General features: G+C 38.5%; 2 protein-coding genes across 4 annotated transcripts; both read left to right on the forward strand.

Annotated features, from left to right (window-relative positions):
• The first annotated feature begins 2,221 nt into the window (after nt 1–2,221).
• Nucleotides 2,222–10,392, forward strand: LOC145901366 (uncharacterized). The gene is made up of 10 exons (XM_082989019.1): nt 2,222–2,303; nt 2,940–2,996; nt 3,114–3,274; nt 3,814–4,000; nt 4,583–4,639; nt 5,191–5,351; nt 5,751–5,931; nt 6,712–6,921; nt 7,614–7,823; nt 9,768–10,392. Exons 1-10 carry the CDS (start codon nt 2,244–2,246, stop codon nt 9,918–9,920), a joined length of 1,437 nt encoding a protein of 478 aa, XP_082845145.1. The 5' UTR covers nt 2,222–2,243; the 3' UTR covers nt 9,921–10,392.
• Nucleotides 10,393–13,756: 3,364 nt separating this feature from the next.
• Nucleotides 13,757–18,598, forward strand: LOC145901377 (uncharacterized). 3 transcript variants are annotated; one of them, XM_082989036.1, is made up of 5 exons: nt 13,757–13,812; nt 14,420–14,476; nt 14,594–14,754; nt 15,295–15,463; nt 16,799–18,598. In XM_082989036.1, the coding sequence occupies exons 3-5, from the start codon at nt 14,690–14,692 to the stop codon at nt 17,144–17,146; spliced, it is 582 nt and encodes a 193-aa protein (XP_082845162.1). In that variant the 5' UTR covers nt 13,757–13,812; nt 14,420–14,476; nt 14,594–14,689; the 3' UTR covers nt 17,147–18,598. The 3 variants fall into 3 exon arrangements, with proteins under 3 accessions (XP_082845162.1, XP_082845164.1, XP_082845161.1); XM_082989038.1 differs by lacking the exons at nt 13,757–13,812; nt 14,594–14,754 and having other exon boundaries at nt 14,416–14,476; XM_082989035.1 differs by lacking the exons at nt 13,757–13,812; nt 14,420–14,476 and having other exon boundaries at nt 14,488–14,754.
• Nucleotides 18,599–22,441: the final 3,843 nt, after the last annotated feature.

Here is a 22,441-nt window from a genome sequence, read left to right on the forward strand (position 1 = left end):
GTATCACTTACACAGAATTTTATAGTTCAACCAAACAATTTAGTTGTGGTGTTCTTGTTCAAATTGGTATGGTTACTATATAGTGTATGCCAATGGTAACACAGACGCCTTATATTATATTCACAGACTGCTTTCAAGGTGGGGAAAAAGAGACTGCAGAAACAAAATAAAGAAACCAAAAGTTCAGTTTACCTAAATTTTCTTGGTGGTCAACATCTTGGCCATATTTTCGCGAGACCTTCCCATTGTAATTTATGCACAGACATTCACCACTTGCACCAGTAAAAAGAAAAATATCAAAAAAACGTGTAATCGTGCATGCTTAGTTGATAACAATATATCGGATGAGCAAACCTAAATTTTTCTTTGTTTCAAAGATTACGATCGGGTGTGCAAACGTATTCTCCGATCTACCTATTCAACAGCAAATATAAGAAACGATACTTGTTCGATGACAACCAATAATTGTAAAGTTATGATACAATTGTTGTGTGTTTTCTTCCCAATATTTGTAGAGTTTTGTTTTACGCTGCGCACCAATTTGTTTCGATCAAGGTAAGACATCAATCAAACCTCTCTGAAGTTACCAGAGATATTCCTGAGGGAATATAACCTGCTCTTTTTGTATGTGTATAGGTATACATTCTTTGTTATTGCTTGGGCATTTACAGATGTTGTTAACTTTACTTCTGCCATTTCGGCGAAATATTTTAATTTCATATTGAATTTCACGCACAAATAAACACAGCTTCATACGGTATTTTAAAAACGAAACACAAGTATTGCATATCAATTAGAACACGATGTCTTTCAAGAAACATCAAAAATAACTCTAACACCAATAGGTTATCAATGTTTACGATCATTTCTTATACAAGGTATATGTTGAGGCAGCAGTGGTTTTGGTTGCGAGCGTACACAAAGGCAGATAATGCAAAGGTCGCTATAGATACAGGCGAACATTTGAAACCTCACCGGGCTGTAGGATTTTTTTAATTTTTACGGCCCGGAAAAATTTCAACTGTTCCCCTATGCAAGAGACCATGTCGCCATTCTCTACGCGGGTGAAGGGCTTTTTATATGTCGTCACCTGCGGTTAAGCTCATTTCGCTGGGAAACTTGAAAACCGTTGCCATTTTAACTTATGTACCAATTTAATAATATTCCAGACAATAATTTTTTGAAAATTAGTGTAGATTAATTAATCTAAGAACATGTATATCTCATTGCCATTGCGTTCTTGAACACCTATAAAATTAATCGCAACAATATGGTTTTGACTGTGGGTATTTTATTTTAAGACTTAGCCTAGAAAATGTCGATTGCGGCCCTAAGTTCAATTGTAGTTTTAAGCATGTTCCGGGACAAAGAATTTTTTAAAAATTCAGAACATGTATATCACAATATCAATGCGTTTTTTAAACACCTTTGAAGTATATCGCAACGAAATGGGTTGACCGGGGTCACGACATGTGAATCCCAGAATGCGCGTATATGTTCCTCAATGTGTACACAGCGATCATTTGCGGCGCTGAATACAAGTGCCAATTTAATAATATTCCGGGCCATAGGCCTACAGTTTTTTCAAATCATTGGTGTAGATAAAGGTCAGAGCATGTAGGTCTCATTAACATTGCGTTTTTTTGAACACCATACAAAGTAAATCGCAACGAAATGTGTTTGACCGCGGTCATGCTGTGTGATTCCCAGCATTAGTTGCGATATACTTTATCCATGTTCTGAGCTTTATCTACATCAATTTTTAAAAAAATCTATGCCCCGGAACATGCTCAAAACTTCAATTGAACTCAGAGCCGCAATCGACATTTTGTAGGCCAGTCTTATAATTAAACCACCCACAGTCAAAATCATTTCGTTTAGATATATTTTATAGGTGTTCAAAGAATGCAATGATACACCAATTCAAAACAATCTATGGCTCGGAACATTATTAAATTGGCACTTGTATGCAGCGCCCCAAAGGCTCGCTGTGTTGGCTTTGACAAACGATGAGCATGCTGCGATTCACACGGTCAAACCCATTTCGTTGCCATATACTTTATTGGTGTTAAAAAATTGTAACTTTATCAGTATAAATATTTTTTAGAGACCTTCTTGGATTAAAATATTTGTTAATGTACTATTGGTGCAAATATGTTGTTTGAAGCTAAGTTTACTCATGCGTGAAATAATTTCAGCGAAAAATATTAATTTAGCCGAATTGGCGGTTGTCTTTTCTACTGATGAAGTTCAAAGCCGCAGGTTGTTGTATATCGATTTTGATCTTGAGTTTTGGCGTAAAGGTAAGATTATGACAATAAATTAGTTTTAAAACTTACCTAAAGTGAAGTAAGCTTTTGGTTTAAATTTTGTAAATTGTTTGGTTTAGACTGCGATGGTACTCAGTAGTACGTTTCTAACTGTGATACCATATAACATTCATGGTTATTACCAGTCAGTGGTGGGATTTTAGCCGTCTCACGAAATTTGATGAGATTAGCAAACCGGTTAGCATCACTGGTTACTGTCAATGGATTTTGGATCTTAGAACCCGTTGAAAAATATGTCTTTTGTGATAGAACCGGCTGACAAAAAATTTGAATCCCCCCACTGACACTGGTTATACTGCATTTAAATCCCCGAATGGCAATCTATCGAAATGCGCAACTTGTCGATTATCATAGGCTATACATAACTTAGGGTTCAACGTAACTTTACGCAGTTGGTCGATTTAATGCCATGGCATGGGCTACAAATATATTCATATGTTTGCGCTTTCGTGTTCAAATTTGATCTAACTGCCAAAAAAATAACTGCTGAATGGTCAAATATTTAGTCGTGCAACAAAAATTATGAATACTGTTTGCCCCACTGTTTCTTCGACCAGAGGCTGTAAAACCTGTATTTACAAAACAGTTATGCTTGCAATTATTTTATAGGTTAGCCAGCAAGCACCTAGACTAATATTTGGGAATGATGGGACGTGTAAGTGGAAGGTAGGCTCTATTCCATAAATAAGCCTAAAGTGTTACCACATAAATATGTTTTATCAATGAGCATTTAACTTGCTGGATGTTATGGCACACTATGCACTAAAAGTAAATATTGTACAGAATCAACCAGTTCGCCTTCTGTTGCCAAATGGTTCTGGCTTTATATCTGGTTTCTGTGGTCCAAAAGAATACTACAATCCAACAGAACACAAGTGTATGGAATGTATTGATAAATTGAGCAATTGTTGCCAAAATACTTTGGAGAAATGCCATTACACCAGGTAGGTTATTGCACCAACTGTTATAAAAATACTTTAAAAAAATGCTTTCTATGGATTAACATAGGCATTCTGTTGCTGTGGATAAAAACAGACATAAAATATGGGTATTTCTATACTACAAGTCTGTTTTTGTTGATCATTTGTCTGTAGTAAATCACATTTGAAATAATATGGCTCTAACTAAAAAAAGCAGTAGCTTTTTCCTGCAGGATCAGCCTGCCTCATCAGGCATATATATTTCGCCCAATGGGCATCTTCAGTTCCTTGAAGTAAACACAATATATTATTTAAAAATGTCTGAAAAACAACAACAGAAAAAAGGGCTAGGTCTGCATCTGCAGTTTTGATTAGATCCCAATTTTTCAATATTTGAAGTCGGTTTTGATATCCAGTTTTAGTGATCACCATGAAAAACTGCGATGACCTATGTAAACTCCTGAAAAACATAACATTGGGCATAAAGCCCTGCATCTGCAGTTTTGGTTAGATCCCAATATTTCAATTTTTGATGTCAGTTTAAAAATATATTGTTTATGTAGAGAACGATGTCGTGCTGAAGGGCTGATTTCACCACCCAACACATCTCAACCACCTGCTGCAAATGAAACTTTTCCAACCGAAGCAACCATGATATCAGCTAATATAAGTGAAGGCAACAAAACAACCACAGCTCCTCGCTCAGAGCAACCAATACCAACAACAACAACAAATATTGAAAAATGGAAGGTACAGTTGCTCAAATGTCTGAAATTTTGAGAGCAGGCTGTGTTTTGACTGCCATAAAAACGTATTACAGACTCCACTGTTTTCCAACTTGAAAAAGATATATCTATCCTTAGTCTAAAAAACAAATTATCAAGCTTGTTAGAAAGAAAACCTGAAAGGGTAAAGTAAAGTAAGCTTTTGGTTTAAATTTTGTAAATTGTTTGGTTTAGACTGCGATGGTACTCAGTACATTTCTAAGTGTGATACCATAAAACAGTGGTTATTACGGCTTTCAAATCCTCGAATGGCAGTCTATCGAAATGCGCAACTTGTCGATTATCATAGGCTATACATAACTTAGGGTTCAACGTAACTCTTCTCAGTTGGTCGATATAATGCCATGGCATGGGCTACGAATATATACATGTGTTTGCGCTTTCGTGTTCAAATTTGGTCTAACTGGCAAAAAAATAACTGCAACTGAATGGTCAAATATTTAGTCGTGCAACAAAAATTATGAATACTGTTTGCCCCACTGTTTCTTCGACCAGAGGCTGTAAAACCTGTATTTACAAAACAGTTATGCCTGCAATTATTTTATAGGTTAGCCAGCAAGTACGTAAACGAATATTTTGGAATGACGGGACGTGCAAATTTGAGGTAGGCTCTATTCCATAAACAAGCCTAAAGTTTTACCACATAAATATGTTTTACCAAAGAGCATTTGACTTGCTGGATGTTATGGCACACTATGCAGTAAAAGCATAGGCGTAGAGTTTTGTACATCAACGGGGGTGCGTCGAAAAAAATACAAACATCAGATGGTCGTTTGTACGCCAAATATAAAGTCATAGCGTCGTCCATACATATTTATTGGCCAAAAAAACTGGACGAAACGTGGTTTTCGGGATAAAGTCGATTTCTCTATACACGCGATAAAATCTTCCTTTTTCACGTTCGTCACCAACGTAATTTCGCTTGTGTTGCGTAATTGTAGATCGCGTATACGATGCAAACGAAACCGTGTGTTAAGTACCTTTATGAGTGTAATCAGAAAAGAAATGCGCCTTCATTTTTGTTGCGGTTTAAAACCGGCGAAAGCCGAAAGAACGCGGTGCGATTATGTGGTTAAATTGAGAAAAGGTCGGGGGTGCGCTGCACCCCTGCACCCCCGTACTCTACGCCAGTGAGTAAAAGTAAATATTGTACAGAGTCAACCAGTTCGCCTTCTGTTGCACATTGGCTCTGGCTTTATATCTCGTTTCTGTGGTCCAAAAGAATACTACAATACAACAGAACACAAATGTATGAAATGTATTGGAAAATTGAGCAATTGTTGCCAAAATACTTTGGAGAAATGTCATTTCACCAGGTAGGTTATTGCTCCAACTGTTGTCGAAATACTATCAAAAATCTATTAATTAACATAGGCATTCTGTTGCTATGGATATGATTAAACATAAAAGTTGTTACCACACTTTATAGCCAACAAAAGTTTTTAAATTTGGATTTAACTATACGTTGGGCATTATGCTGTTAAGTTTTCTGTATCAACTACCTTGTGTTTTCCCAATTACTGCGATGTAGATCAGACCAAATAAAAGTAGGTATACCCACATCGTAGCACTTTTATTGGCATAATATGTTTTCTCGTTCATATGGCAATAATTCTTTCCATATTTACTGGTAAGGGTATTTCTATGCTAAAAATCTGTTTTTCAATCAATAGCATGCAGTGAATCAAATTCGAAAAAATAAGCTTTATATGTAGAGAGGAATGTCATGCTAAAGGGCTGATTTTCCCACCCAACACATCTCAACCACCTGCTGCCAATCAAACCTTTCTAACCAACGGAACCACAATATCAGCTAATATAAGCGGAGGCAATGAAATGACCACGACAACCTTTTCACATCAACCAATACCAACAACAACACCAAATATGGAGAAGGTACAATTGCATTGCTCAAATGTCTTTAATATTGAGAGCAGACTGTGTTTTGACTGCTGTAAAAACGTATTACAGGCTCCACTGTTTTCCAACATTAGAAGGATATATCTGTAGTCTAAAAAGCGAATTATCATGCTTGTTAGGAAGACACTTAAAACCCAAAAGAGTCACTAAGGCAACTTTTGTACAAATGGATTTTTGGTACCATGGTTTCATGTTCAGGCAAATAAACATATATATATATATACATGTTTTGTAACCATTTTTCCAAGAGCAAAACATAAATTGTAGGAAAAAAATATGTACTTTTAATGCAACGTTGGAGCTCTTTTTACAGCCCAAATTCGATAATCAGTGCAGTCTACAACCAGTCTCTGTTTTTGACCTGGCAATTTTGCCCAAAACTTATCCTGACCATGTGACGACATAAAATTAGAAAAATATGGTTGTATTGCTGAACGTTGGTTGAAATTGTCATTGGCCCATCTAAGAATACGTAGTTGAATATACAAGCAAAGTGTTTCAACAATCCCTAATTGTAACTTAAAATACCTTGTCCGATGTATACCCATATCCAGGGCATCCCCAATCTCCCTTTACTAGGTATATTAAAAGGTAAATCTGATTCCTCCCTGTTGGTTTCTTCCCAGGAATAACATGTTTCGTGTAAACTGTACTATATACTAGTCCATTTCTATAGATTTCGCATGATTCTCAAACTAACAAATGTTGTGTTGATTTTGAGTAACTCTAATTTGGACATGTTTTACTGGTTTACAGCCTCCCGCAGAATCACCAATACAGCCTCCTTCCAAAAGTGAACATGAAATCGCATCTACACCACCCAACACATCTCAACCACCCGCTGCCAATCAAACCTTTCTAGCCAACGGAACCACAATATCAGCTAATATAAGCGGAGGCAACAAAATGACCACAACAACCTTTTCAGAGCAACCAATACCAACAACAACACCAAATATGGAGAAGGTACAAAAATTGCATTGCTCAAATGTCTTTAATACTGAGAGCAGACTGTGTTTTGACTGCTGTAAAAACGTATTACAGGCTCCACTGTTTTCCAACGTTAGAAAGATCTATCCGTAGTCTAAAAAGCGAATTATCATGCTTGTTAGAAAGACACTTAAAACCCAAAAGAGTCACTAAGGCAACTCTTGTGCAAACGGGTTTTGTACTTTTAATGCAACTTTGGAGCTCTTTTTACGGCCCAAATTCGTTAATCAGTGCAGTCTACAACCAGTCTCTGTTTTTTTCCTGTTTTTGACCTGGCAATTTTGCCCAAAACTTATCCTGACCATATGATGACATAAAAATTACAAAAATATGGTTGTATTGCTGAACGTTGGTTGAAATTGTCATTGGCCCATCTAAGAATACATAGTTGAATATAAAAGCAAAGTGTTTCAACAATCCCTAATTGTAACTTAAAATACCTTGTCCGATGTATACCCATGTCCAGGGCATCCCCAATCTCCCTTTACTAGGTATATTAAAAAGTAAATCTGATTCCTCCCTGTTGGTTTCTTCACAGGAATAACATGTTTCGTGTAAACTGTACTATATACTAGTCCATTTCTATAGATTTTGCATGATTCCCAAACTAACAAATGTTGTGTTGATTTTGAGTAACTCTAATTTGGACATGTTTTACTGGTTTACAGCCTCCCGCAGAATCACCAATACAGCCTCCTTCCAAAAGTGAACATGAAATCGCATCTACACCACCCAACACATCTCAACCACCCGCTGCCAATCAAACCTTTCTAGCCAACGGAACCACAATATCGGCTAATATAAGCGGAGGCAACAAAATGACCACAACAACCTTTTCAGAGCAACCAATACCAACAACAACACCAAATATGGAGAAGGTACAATTACATTGCTCAAATGTCTTTAATACTGGGAGCAGACTGTGTTTTGACTGCTGTAAAAACGTATTACAGGCTCCACTGTTTTCCAACGTTAGAAAGATATATCCGTAGTCTGAAAAGCGAATGATCATGCTTGTTAGTTCTAAGGCAACTCTTGTGCAAATGGATTTTTGTTACCATGGTTTTATGTTCAGGCAAATAAACATACATAGTTTGTTGCTAACGCTGCCAGGCATACTATTTAGTAATGAAAAGCTCGTCTGGCAAAAGAAAAACTTGTTTGTTCGACGTTTCGGTTGTTATACAACAAACCTTCATCAGGATAATGAAGTAAAAAGCAAAAAAAAAAAAGCAAAAAAGGCAAAAAAGGGCGAAAGAAACAACACAAGCTAAGAAGCGGGGAGGGGGGGAACACCATTTGCGCATGTCGTGCAGACCGTTTATCAAATTGCGATAAACGGGTGGAAAGAAAGTTTCCCTCTTATCATTAAGTGCGAACCCATGTGCGTTTATATGAACAGACTCGATGAACATCCTCTTGTACCTGTCCTTTTCCCGGTCCAGAATTACTGTGTCCTCAAAATTAACCGTGTGTCCTGTTGCTGCAACATGTTGCGACAATGCCGTCCCTGCCCCCTTATTGGGTTTGCCAGCATCCCGTTGATGTTCCTTTAGACGTGTTCGTAGGGCGCGACCCGTCTCACCAATGTACACCTTCTCACACCCTCCACATGGAATGCGGTATATTACCCCTCTAGCATCTAACGCACCACCAGCGCGATCTTTAGGATGCGATACCAATGAGCGTAGTGTAACCGCAGGACGCTCGTACACCAGGATGGAAAAGTCCTCCAGCAGTCTCTTTAAGGTCTCTGAAAGTCCTGGAAAATATGGGAGAACAACCACACCCGCGGTGGGACTTTTGTTGCACTTAGGCAGGGATGCAGGATTTTGGCGCAGAAAGGAGCTTGGGTAACCATTTCTTGAAAGAGCATCCCGCACACTACCCACCTCTTGTTCTCGGGCCTTTTCCTCTGTAACAAGATTGTCCGCTCTGGTGTATAGTGCACGCACTACAGCCCGCTTGTGGGATATAGGGTGCGCTGACCGGAAGGATAGATACCTGTCAGAATGTGTCGGTTTTCGGTAAACACTCGTGCGGAGCACTTAATGATAAGAGGGAAACCTTCTTTCCACCCGTTTATCGCAATTTGATAAACGGTCTGCACGACATGCCCCCTGGTTGAACGTGATGGTCTTGCGCACCTCGAGGCGCTATGCTTTAGACCTCGGTATCGTCCGGTTGGCGCGCAAATGGTGTTCCCCCCCTCCCCCGCTTCTTAGCTTGTGTTGTTTCTTTCGCCCTTTTTTGCTTTATGCGCGCGTGACTATTTATCGCCGTGTGGGCGTTTTTACTTCATTATCCTGATGAAGGTTTGTTGTATAACAACCGAAACGTCGAACAAACAAGTTTTTCTTTTGCCAGACGAGCTTTTCATTACTAAATAAACATACATGTTTTGTAACACATTTTTCTAAGAGCAAAACATAAGTCGTAGGGAAGGACCTTGGAGCTCTTTTTACAGCTCAAATTCGATAATTATTGCAGTCTACAAAATATGATACAAAATATGTTTCTGTGTAAGTATTGCTTCTGAGGAAAATAACAGATTTAAATAAAACGCGGTATTACTTATATAAGATGTTCCAGTAATCACTTATATGCCATCATCACTTTATTAAAATAGCATTGGAAAATGGTGATACTGCTTGTATTACACAAAAAACTTTCTTTTGTTTTACATCAGTGGTTGCTTAAATTGATTTTACTGTTTGAAAAAGACAATATTTTTCGGGCTACTACACTGCACCTCTCAGGCACCCATTTTATCCTATACATACTCCCCGTTGAACAAAAAATAAATGTCGAATGTCTTTCAGAATGAAACTCATGCCAATGCAAAACAAACCGAGGACAAGAAGCTATCAGATATCCTGGGGAAAATTGTTACTATCATTGTCGTGTTGATCTGTTTCGTTTCCGTAGTAAGCGTGACAAGAGATTGTTACTCGTGCATTCAGCGGAGGTACTGAATGCTTTGGATTGAATTTTGAAAAAGGGCCAAGGCCATTCGTTCCTATAAATATTCTAAACATGAAACAAACGCTTTCAGTTACTGTTTGTCAAAACTCCACTAAATACCCAATAAAATGGCCGGTTTACCCCTTAATATAGCCAAAATACATTATTACCCATTAATTTTGGGTCATGTTAGCCCAACTTCGTTTGCAGTGTAATTGACGCATTATCCTTCTGTTTCCCTACAAAGTTTGTTGTGTATTTTAGTTTATTTTGTTCACTTTCCAAGCGTTTTTAGTTTGAACAAATATCGCTAAAGGAACAAATTTCATTCCCTTATGATATACGCCATCCATTTACTTTCAATCCATTATGATATACGCTTTCATATACTTCTGTTGTGACACATCCATTTGTAAACCTAAAAACACCATGTAGAATAAAAGGCAAAACATGTGTGAATTGATCAGCTTGTTACTTGGTAATGTGTGCGTATTCGTAAAATATATTTGACCCCAAATCATCAGTAATTAAATGTGTGTTAAATTTACAAACTCGTTTGAGTTCGTCTGCAAAGGGAGGTGATAAATCTGCAGTGTCAGCTCACTAACGGGAATACAGAGAGCGTCATATTGCTTTACACTTGATTTACCACAAATGTATTCAGCGCACACAGAAGACACTACAAAAAAGTCAGAAAAGCGAGTTGACATAAACGAGTCACCTTGAATGTTGAAACGTAACATTTTTGTTATTGCGAGACCAATGATGTTTTTTCTTAACCACACTGGGATTTGAACCCAAAATTTCCTGACCACAAATCCCAATTAAGTTTTTTTCTTGGTAAAAGCATCCTCACGTATTACATCGCGTGGATGTCATCTAGCGGAAATCTTTTATTTCCTTGCTTGACTGAGAAGAACCACGCAGTGACGCAAGTGGTTTGTTATTATAGTTTTCATCGGGTCGTCGCTTTTGACTTTACCAAACAAGTTAAAATAAGGTCCAAATATTAGGTAAAGATCAAAATTTGTCATAATCGTTATAAACAAAAAAATTTTGCCGATCGACCATCACTTGCTACCAGGTATAACTTGACTTAAAAACATTGCTTTCATGTGTTTTAACGATGTATGAGCATCACAACATTTCATACAACAACTTTATAATGTTCAAAATCCGATCCAGACAGACGGACTGCAGTTAATGGTACTGTTGTTAATAGTACCAAAACTTAGCCTACGTTCTTGTAAGTTACACCCTATATATCAAGTCTGTGGTAGTTGATCTGTCGAAAGCGGCTATCTGTCAGTAGAAAAAAGGACTTTCGTGGTTTTTCTAAAAGTTGCAAATTCAAATCGTTAAGATTACCGTTCGTCGTGTAGAGAACTTATTATTCAATTTCTTCAATTTGTCGTGTCAGTCTCTGATCTATGACTATATGCTTGCTTGTGCACTGCTTTTGTAAGAGACTGACTATGAAACCATTTTAATAGCACGAGCTTTCGCGAGATTGATCTCGCTTCTTCTAGTCAGTCTCTTATGAAAGCAGTGCACAAGCAAGCATATAGAACTTATAATGTACAAATAATTGCAGCACACATAACACACAACATGTATCACTTACACAGAATTTTATTGTTCAACCAAACAATTTAGTTGTGGTGTTCTTGTTCAAATTGGTATGGTTACTATATAGTGTATGCCAATGGTAACACAGACGCCTTATATTATATTCACAGACTGCTTTCAAGGTGGGGAAAAAGAGACTGCAGAAACAAAATAAAGAAACCAAAAGTTCAGTTTACCTAAATTTTCTTGGTGGTCAACATCTTGGCCATATTTTCGCGAGACCTTCCCATTGTAATTTATGCACAGACATTCACCACTTGCACCAGTATAAAGAAAAATATCAAAAAAACGTGCAATCTTGCATGCTTAGTTGATAACAATATATCGGATGAGCAAACCTAAATTTTTCTTTGTTTCAAAGATTACGATCGGGTGTGCAAACGTATTCTCCGATCTACCTATTCAACAGCAAATATAAGAAACGATACTTGTTCGATGACAACCAATAATTGTAAAGTTATGATACAATTGTTGTGTGTTTTCTTCCCAATATTTGTAGAGTTTTGTTTTACGCTGCGCACCAATTTGTTTCGATCAAGGTAAGACATCAATCAAACCTCTCTGAAGTTACCAGAGATATTCCTGAGGGAATATAACCTGCTCTTTTTGTATGTGTATAGGTATACATTCTTTGTTATTGCTTGGGCATTTACAGATGTTGTTAACTTTACTTCTGCCATTTCGGCGAAATATTTTAATTTCATATTGAATTTCACGCACGAATAAACACAGCTTCATACGGTATTTTAAAAACGAAACACAAGTATTGCATATCAATTAGAACACGATGTCTTTCAAGAAACATCAAAAATAACTCTAACACCAATAGGTTATCAATGTTTACGATCATTTCTTATACAAGGTATATGTTGAGGCAGCAGTGGTTTTGGTTGCGAGCGTATACAAAGGCAGATAATGCAAAGGTCGCTATAGATATAGGCGAACATTTGAAACCTCACCGGGCCGTAGGATTTTTTTAATTTTTACGGCCCGGAAAAATTTCAACTGTTCCCCTATGCAAGAGACAATGTCGCCATTAAGCTCATTTCGCTGGGAAACTTGAAAACCGTTGCCATTTTAACTTATTTACCAATTTAATAATATTCCAGACAATAATTTTTTGAAAATTAGTGTAGATTAATTAATCTAAGAACATGTATATCTCATTGCCATTGCGTTCTTGAACACCTATAAAATTAATCGCAACAATATGGTTTTGACTGTGGGTATTTTATTTTAAGACTTAGCCTAGAAAATGTCGATTGCGGCCCTAAGTTCAATTGTAGTTTTAAGCATGTTCCGGGACAAAGAATTTTTTTAAATTCAGAACATGTATATCACAATATCAATGCGGTTTTAAACACCTTTGAAGTATATCGCAACGAAATGGGTTGACCGGGGTCACGACATGTGAATCCCAGAATGCGCGTATATGTTCCTCAAAGTGTACACAGCGATCATTTGCGGCGCTGCATATAAGTGCTAATTTAATAATGTTCCGGGCCATAGGCCTACAGTTTTTTCAAATCATTGGTGTAGATAAAGGTCAGAGCATGTAGATCTCATTACCATTGCGTTTTTTCGAACACCATACAAAGTAAATCGCAACGTAATGTGTTTGACCGCGGTCATGCTGTGTGATGCCCAGCATTAGTTGCGATATACTTTATCCATGTTCTGAGCTTTATCTACACCAATTTAAAAAAAAATCTATGCCCCGGAACATGCTCAAAACTTCAATTGAACTCAGAGCCGCAGTCAACATTTTGTAGGCCAGTCTCATAATTAAACCACCCACAGTCAAAATCATTTCGTTTAGATATATTTTATAGGTGTTCAAAGAATGCAATGATACACCAATTTAAAACAATCTATGGCTCGGAACATTATTAAATTGGCACTTGTATGCAGCGCCCCAAAGGCTCGCTGTGTACGCTTTGACAAACAATGAGCATGCTGCGATTCACACGGTCAAACCCATTTCGTTGCCATATACTTTATTGGTGTTAAAAAATTGTAACTTTATCAGAATAAACATTTTTTAGAGACCTTCTTGGATTAAAATATTTGTTATTACAACAATTTTTTTTATTTTTGTCATGAGTTAATGTACTATTGGTGCAAATACGTTGTTTGAAGCTAAGTTTACTCATGCGTGAAATAATTTCAGCGAAAAATGTTAATTTAGCCGAATTGGCGGTTGTCTTTCTACCGATGAAGTTCAAAGCCGCAGGTTGTTGTATATCGACTTTGATCTTGAGTTTTGGCGTAAAGGTAAGATTATGACAATAAATTAGTTTAAAAACTTACCTAAAGTAAAGTAAGCTTTTGGTTTAAATTTTGTAAATTGTTTGGTTTAGACTGCGATGGTACTCAGTAGTACGTTTCTAACTGTGATACCTACCATATAACATTTTAGCAGTCTTACGAAATTTGATGAGATTAGCAAACCGGTTAGCATCACTGGTTACTGTCAATGGAATTTGGATCTTAGAACCCGCTGAAAAATATGTCTTTTGTGATAGAACCGGATGACAAATAATTTGAATCCCACCACTGGTTATATGGCATTCAAATCCCCGAATGGCAATCTATCAAAATGCGCAACTTGTCGATTATCATAGGCTATAGCCTACATAACTTAGGGTTCAACGTAACTCTACGCAGTTGGTCAATATAATGGCATGGGCTACAAATATATTCATATGTTTGCGCTTTCATGTTCAAATTTGATCTAACTGCTAAAAAATAACTGCAACTGAATGGTCCAATATTTAGATGTGCAACAAAAATAATGAATACTGTTTGCCCCACTGTTTCTTCGACCAGAGGCTGTAAAACCTGTATTTACAAAACAGTTATACCTGCAATTATTTTATAGGTTAGCCAGCAAGTACCTAGACAAGTATTTGGGAATGACGGGTAGTGTAAGTGGAAGGTAGGCTCTATTCCATAAATAAGCCTAAAGTTTTACCACATAAATATGTTTTATCAATGAGCATTTAACTTGCTGGATGGTATGGCACACTATGCAGTAAAAGTAAATATTGTACAGAGTCAACCAGTTCGCCTTCTGTTGCCAAATGGTTCTGGCTTTATATCTGGTTTCTGTGGTCCAAAAGAATACTACAATCCAACAGAACACAAATGTATGAAATGTATTGATAAATTCAGCAATTGTTGCCAAAATACTTTGGAGAAATGCCATTACACCAGGTAGGTTATTGCACCAACTGTTATAAAAATACTTTAAAAAAATGCTTTCTATGGATTAACATAGGCATTCTGTTGCTGTGGATATAAACAGACATAAAATATGGGCATTTCTATACTACAAGTCTGTTTTTGTTGATCATTTGTCTGTAGTAAATCACATTTGAAATAATATGGCTCTAACTAAAAAAAAGCAGTAGCTTTTTCCTACAGGATCAGCCTGCCTCATCAGGCATATATATTTCGCCCCATGGGCATCTTCAGTTCCTTGAAGTAAACACAATATATCATTTAAAAATGTCTGAAAAACAACTACAGAAAAGAATGGGCTAGGTTTGCATCTGCAGTTTTGATTAGATCCCAATTTTCATTTGAAGTCGGTTTTGATATTCAGTTTTGGTGATCACCATGAACAACTGCGATGACCTATGTAAACTCCTGAAAAACATAACATTGGGCGTAAAGCCCTGCATCTGCAGTTTTGGTTAGATCCCAATATTTCAATTTTTGAAGTCAGTTTGAAAAGATATGGTTTATGTATAGAGAGGAATGCCAGGCTTATGGGCTGATTTCACCACCCAACACATCTCAACCACTTGCTGCAAATGAAACTTTTCCAACGAAAGCAACCATGATATCAGCTAATATAAGTGGAGGCAACAAAACAACCACAGAGCAACCAATACCAACAACAACACCAAATATGGAGAAGGTACACTTTGCATTGCTCAAATGTCTTTAATACTGAGAGCAGACTGTGTTTTGACTGCTGTAAAATTGTATTACAGGCTCCACTGTTTCCCAATTTTTGAATAGATATATCTGTAGTCTAAAAAGCGAATTATCATGCTTGTTAGAAAGACACTTAAAACCCAAAAGAGTCACTAAGGCAACTCTTGTACAAACAGGTTTTTGGTACCATGGTTTAATGTTCAGGCAAATAAACATACACGGTTTGTAACCATCATAAGAGCAAAACATAAATCGTAGGGAAGGACCTTGTACTTTGTACTGCAACTTTGGAGCTTTTTTTACAGCTCAAATTCGACAATTATTGCAGTCTACAAAATATGATAAATAATCCTAAGTCGTCTGTCTGTTTAAAGTTTAACTACGACTTTAAAACAGACAGACAACTTGGATTATTTATCATATTTTGTACTAATCCGTTACAGAGTCTCTGTCTGCCATATACTATACAGGCATAGGCGCCTAGTCCGGGGGCAGGTTTTTCAAAAAAAAAACGAGTGGCTATTACGCGCGTCTGTCCGCACCATGTAACTCGTCGCATTCGTAACGTTCAAAGAAAAAAAGACCTAAAAACAATGTGTTTCTGACACGACGCACACAATACATGTTGACCTAGTTTCGCGTACGTAACTAACATCGGTTGTTGCAACGTCAGTCTCGCAGTATGATATGCCAACTAGTACTTATTGGTTGTGTCGTAGACCGACCTCGTGCGTTCATCGTTAACGTAGCCCTTTTGGTTAATACGCCTCATGCATTGAAATTCAAACACAGTTTTTCGATACTTGATGACCTCATAGTAACAAATTATGACGTCATAATATAGCCGCCCCTCCTGGAAAAATGAAAACTAGGCGCCTATGTATACAGGCAATTCAAAGAAATCAAATTCTCATTAGTGAAGTCTACAACCATTCTCCAATTTTTTGACCTGACAATTTTGCCTAAAACTTATCCCGACCACCTGACAACACTTTGGTTGAAATTGTCATTGGCCCATCTAAGAATACGTAGTTGAATATACAAGCAAAGTGTTTCAACAATACCTCATTGTAACTTAAAATACCTTGTCCGAGGTATCCCTGTGTCCAGGGCATCCCCAATCTCCCTTGCTTGGCATATTAAAAGGTAAATCTGATTACCCCCTAACATAGGATTAACATCTTTTGTGTAAACTGTACTATACTTGTCAATATATGTACATTTCGCACGATTCTCAAACTGATTCTTATGTAGGAAACAAATGTTGTGTCAATTTCAAGCAACTCTAATGTGGACACTTTTTACTGCTTTGCAGCCTCCCTCAGAATCACTGTTACAGCCTCCTTCCAAAAGTGAAGACGAAATTGCATCTACACCACCACCTGATACAACCACGACACCAGCACCCCCAAGTGAAGACCCGCCTACGAAACCACCGATTGCGGGAATTGTAGTGGGTATCGCTGTTGGTGCTCCTTTCATCATCATTGTCATTGTCTGTTATAAGTGTATTCCCAGTTTTCGAAAATGGGTTCAAAAGAAGTGGAGCAGTTTTGTCTCATGGTTGCGGAACTGCTTCTCATGGTTGCACAACTGCTTCTCATGGTTGCAGAACTGTCGACCTGGCTACAGCCCTGCTTCCAAACAAGAGGAAAATCTGTGAATAACTCGTTACTGAGAGCCTTAGGCTTAGGAGGTGGATAATACAAAGCGCCTCCTCCTAGAAGCGCTCCACATCCACAAGAACAATCGCTGTGTTATTGATAGGGAACAGTGCGTTTACTTCCCGGTGCTCTATAATAACTTACTGTAACTGTAGTTTTCCCGCCAATTTTTTATACATCACATGATTTGACTAGCGGTGTTAAGGCCCGTTTACACTACAGACGATTCCGTGTTTGTTTTATTGTGCGCGCGTGCTGAGTTGTGCTGGGATGGGATGTGCCGGTCTGTTCTAGGATGTGCTCGCTTTTGCTCGACGAGCATAAATTCGGGCACAGTTGGGCACATTTCGGCACACATTGATGCGAGAGTGCAAGGCGACTGCTTAAAAGGAGAGGACATATATTATTTTAGTGGTGGTTGTGTGATGCGGCCGCGTTTGACATCTTAGCGATTGTTTTTAAGCGTATGAATTGGTGCCGTAACTGAATTACAAAGTGGTGTGTGGAACGGCGTCTCAGCGGGATGCTGCTGTGGAAAACCATTGTCCTGTTTCAATTATACCATCTTTGTTTTCATAATCTGTGGTGTTTGGTTCAGCATATTGTAGCGTTACCTTGCGTCGTAAAAAATTATGCAAAACAGTACATGCCTTAACTATGTAAAACAGTACATGCTTTTTGTTGAAGAATATGTAGAGCCAATAGCTTCAATTTATACCTATAATATCGCTGGCGGGGCCGAGAAATGCAAGGCAAGACGGACAACCTTAAAAAATAATCAACGTAACTTGTCACTTGCACTTGTCGGTTTCGTGTTTATTACAGGGAAATCCCTGTAGTCGTGCTCGATTATTCCAGTAGTGTAAACGCGGTGTGTGCCAAACTGTGCTGTGCTGTGCCGTGCCAAACTGTGTTCGTGTGTAAACGGGCCTTTAGCGTTATACCCTTTTTCGTGTTGGCACGTTTTTTTTTGGCGTTAGTTGTGTGCTGTACCATTACCTTGAGGAAGCCTTGTTGAATCACAGGCGAAACGTCGGTGAATGAAGTTACGTGTTATATATGCCAGAAGAACAGATTATTAAGTTACAATATGCAATATATACAATATATATTTTATAGGTGTTTGAAAAATGCAATGATACACCAATTCAAAAAAATTTATGGCTCGAAACATTAAATTGGCACTTGTATGCAGCGCCGCAAAAGTTCGCTGTGTACGCTTGACGAACGATGAGCATGCTGCGATTCACACGAAGTGACCGCGGTCAAACCCATTTCGTTGCCATATACTTTATTGATGTTTAAAAATTGTAACTATATCAGTATAAATATTTTTATAGAGACCTTCTTGATTAAAATATGTGTTATTACAACTCATTTTTTTAAATTTTGCCAGGAGTTGATGCACTATTGGTGTACATGCGTTGTTTGAAGCTGAGTTTACTCATACGTGAAATAATTTCAGCGAAAAATATTAATTTAGCCGAATTGGCGGTTGTCTTTTCTACTGATGAAGCTGGCAACCTCGGGTTATTGTTTAGCTACTGCATTTTTGATCTTGACTTTCGGCGCAAGGGTAAGATTACGACAATAAATTAGTTCAAAAACTTACCTAAAGTAAAGAAAGCTTTTGGTTTAAATTTTGTAAATTGTTTGGTTTAGGCTGCAATGGTACTCAGTACGTTTCTAAGTGTGATACCATATAATATTCGGGTCTGGTGTACTTTTAGCACCACACCTAATATCTCAGCTATCCCTAGCACTACAAACCTGAAACTTCACACGAATGTTAAATGACACCTTACGAGTTACCATGCCAAAAATGACGTCATCACCTATGACGTAACGAAATTTACAACACTTCGAAGTTTTCCTCTCTATACGCGCTACGCCCGTCAACGAACTGCAATGGCATACTCCCTAAGGTACAACACCCACAAAACAAAAATGTTGTTTGATGAAAATTTAAAACTCTCACAAGTAACCTGCTTGCGTTGTGTGACTATTACTGATTTGTTAAATGCCTTCTTCAGCAAACACGCCAACGTAGACCGTGGTTATTACGAAAAAACACAACAAACAACATGTACTATTTTTACCACGACAAATTGTCAGGCTCATAGAGCAAAAACCACTGGTCCAATAGTGTCCATTGTGGCATCATCAGAAAGGTCTGATCCCATACTTTACACCAAAGTTAGGTTTAAAGACATATTTCGATTGTGCGACACCTAGTGTCGTTTAGAACAAGGACGATTTACGAAACATTGTGACGTCACAAGCAAACTACTTATCGAATCGAAATTGGGAGAGATCGAAAGACATGTCCTTTGTGACAAAGCGTACCAAATTTCAGCTTGCAGCAGCCTTCACTTTTGAGTTGGGACCCCATCAAAGACCCCCAGTTATTTCGCTCGTATACACGCAAAAAGGCCGAAACCGACCATGTGTACTTTTAGCACCACATATTCGATGGGTCGTAGCGTGGAAAGTAGAGACCCCATAGGGTCGGTTGATGCATCGTGTGGAAGGTCTATCTTTCTACTTTACCGTCCACCAAAATTCAAGTACCTACCGTGTTTGTGCGACACCTAGTGTCGTTTAGAACAAGGACGATATACGAAACATTGTGACGTCACAAGCAAACTACTTATCGAATCGAAATTTGGAGCGATCGAAAGACATGTCCTTTGTGAAATAGCGTACCAAATTTCAGCTTGCAGCAGCCTTTACTTTTGAGTTGGAACCCCATCAAAGACCCCCAGCTAATTCGCTCGTATACACGCAAAAAGGCCGAAACCGACCATGTGTACTTTTAGCACCACATATTCGATGGGTCGTAGCGTGGAAAGTAGAGACCCCATAGGGTCGGTTGATGCATCGTGTGGAAGGTCTAACCTTCTACTTTACCGTCCACCAAAATTTAAGTACCTACTGTGTTTGTGCGACACCTAGTAGCGTTTAGAACAAGGACGATTTACGAAACATTGTGACGTCACAAGCAAACAACCAATCGAATCGAAACTTGCATCGATCGAAAGACATGTCCTTTGTGACAAAGCGTACCAAATTTCAGCTTGCAGCAGCCTTCACTTTTGAGTTGGGACCCCATCAAAGACCCCCAGTTATTTCGCTCGTATACACGCAAAAAGGCCGAAACCGACCATGTGTACTTTTAGCACCACATATTCGATGGCTCGTAGCGTGGAAAGTAGAGACCCCATAGGGTCGGTTGATGCATCGTGTGGAAGGTCTAACCTTCTACTTTACCGTCCACCGAAATTCAAGTACCTACTGTGTTTGTGCGACACCTAGTGTCGTTTAGAACAAGGACGATTTACGAAACATTGTGACGTCACAAGCAAACTACTTATCGAATCGAAATTGGGAGAGATCGAAAGACATGTCCTTTGTGACAAAGCGTACCAAATTTCAGCTTGCAGCAGCCTTCACTTTTGAGTTGGGACCCCATCAAAGACCCCCAGTTATTTCGCTCGTATACACGCAAAAAGGCCGAAACCGACCATGTGTACTTTTAGCACCACATATTCGATGGCTCGTAGCGTGGAAAGTAGAGACCCCATAGGGTCGGTTGATGCATCGTGTGGAAGGTCTAACCTTCTACTTTACCGTCCACCGAAATTCAAGTACCTACTGTGTTTGTGCGACACCTAGTGTCGTTTAGAACAAGGACGATTTACGAAACATTGTGACGTCACAAGCAAACTACTTATCGAATCGAAATTTGGAGCGATCGAAAGACATGTCCTTTGTGAAATAGCGTACCAAATTTCAGCTTGCAGCAGCCTTTACTTTTGAGTTGGAACCCCATCAAAGACCCCCAGCTAATTCGCTCGTATACACGCAAAAAGGCCGAAACCGACCATGTGTACTTTTAGCACCACATATTCGATGGGTCGTAGCGTGGAAAGTAGAGACCCCATAGGGTCGGTTGATGCATCGTGTGGAAGGTCTAACCTTCTACTTTACCGTCCACCGAAATTCAAGTACCTACTGTGTTTGTGCGACACCTAGTGTCGTTTAGAACAAGGACGATTTACGAAACATTGTGACGTCACAAGCAAACAACCAATCGAATCGAAACTTGGAGCGATCGAAAGACATGTCCTTTGTGACAAAGCGTACCAAATTTCAGCTTGCAGCAGCCTTCACTTTTGAGTTGGGACCCCATCAAAGACCCCCAGCTAATTCGCTCGTATACACGCAAAAAGGCCGAAACCGACCATGTGTACTTTTAGCACCACATATTCGATGGGTCGTAGCGTGGAAAGTAGAGACCCCATAGGGTCGGTTGATGCATCGTGTGGAAGGTCTAACCTTCTACTTTACCGTCCACCGAAATTCAAGTACCTACTGTGTTTGTGCGACACCTAGTGTCGTTTAGAACAAGGACGATTTACGAAACATTGTGACGTCACAAGCAAACTACTTATCGAATCGAAATTTGGAGCGATCGAAAGACATGTCCTTTGTGACAAAGCGTACCAAATTTCAGCTTGCAGCAGCCTTCACTTTTGAGTTGGGACCCCATCAAAGACCCCCAGCTAATTCGCTCGTATACACGCAAAAAGGCCGAAACCGACCATGTGTACTTTTAGCACCACATATTCGATGGGTCGTAGCGTGAAAAGTAGAGACCCCATAGGGTCGGTTGATGCATCGTGTGGAAGGTCTATCTTTCTACTTTACCATCCTCCGAAATTCAAGTACCTACTGTGTTTGTGCGACACCTAGTGTCGCCTAAAACGAGAACGATTTATCAAACATTGTTTATTTTTATCCAACATTGTTTCACTGTTTACATTGTTTATCAACCCCACCTAATATCAAAATGGGGGTCTAACTTAAACTTACGAATGAACTTCTACTTCTGTGATTCAATATTTAGATGCATCCCCTGTAACATTTTTATGTTTTTTAAAATTAGTTACGTGCCGCCTTTGTTTGTGACGGAGGAATACAGGGTGGGCATTCCCCGTAAACAAAACCTTTTTTATTAGAAATGCTCATATGCGTTGTAACGGTTGCTACGAATGGCACCTTTTTTAAATGAAAGGAATATTGCTTCAATTGACCATCTTAAAACGGTACATAATATAGATCCACCCCACAGCTAATTTGTCATGTGTGGCTGTGTGAGCTTCACATAAGCTGATGAAACATAGAAATCTATGCTAAAACGTTTGTTGTTAACAAACAAATATTTGAGTTTAAATACTGCACTAAATTGTGCACAATTTGTACCGTCTACATTCGCGCATATTTCTTTGTTA

The sequence above is a fragment of the Ascidia mentula genome, chromosome 5 (genome assembly GCF_947561715.1).
Source record: "Ascidia mentula chromosome 5, kaAscMent1.1, whole genome shotgun sequence".
Classification (NCBI taxonomy): domain Eukaryota; kingdom Metazoa; phylum Chordata; class Ascidiacea; order Phlebobranchia; family Ascidiidae; genus Ascidia; species Ascidia mentula.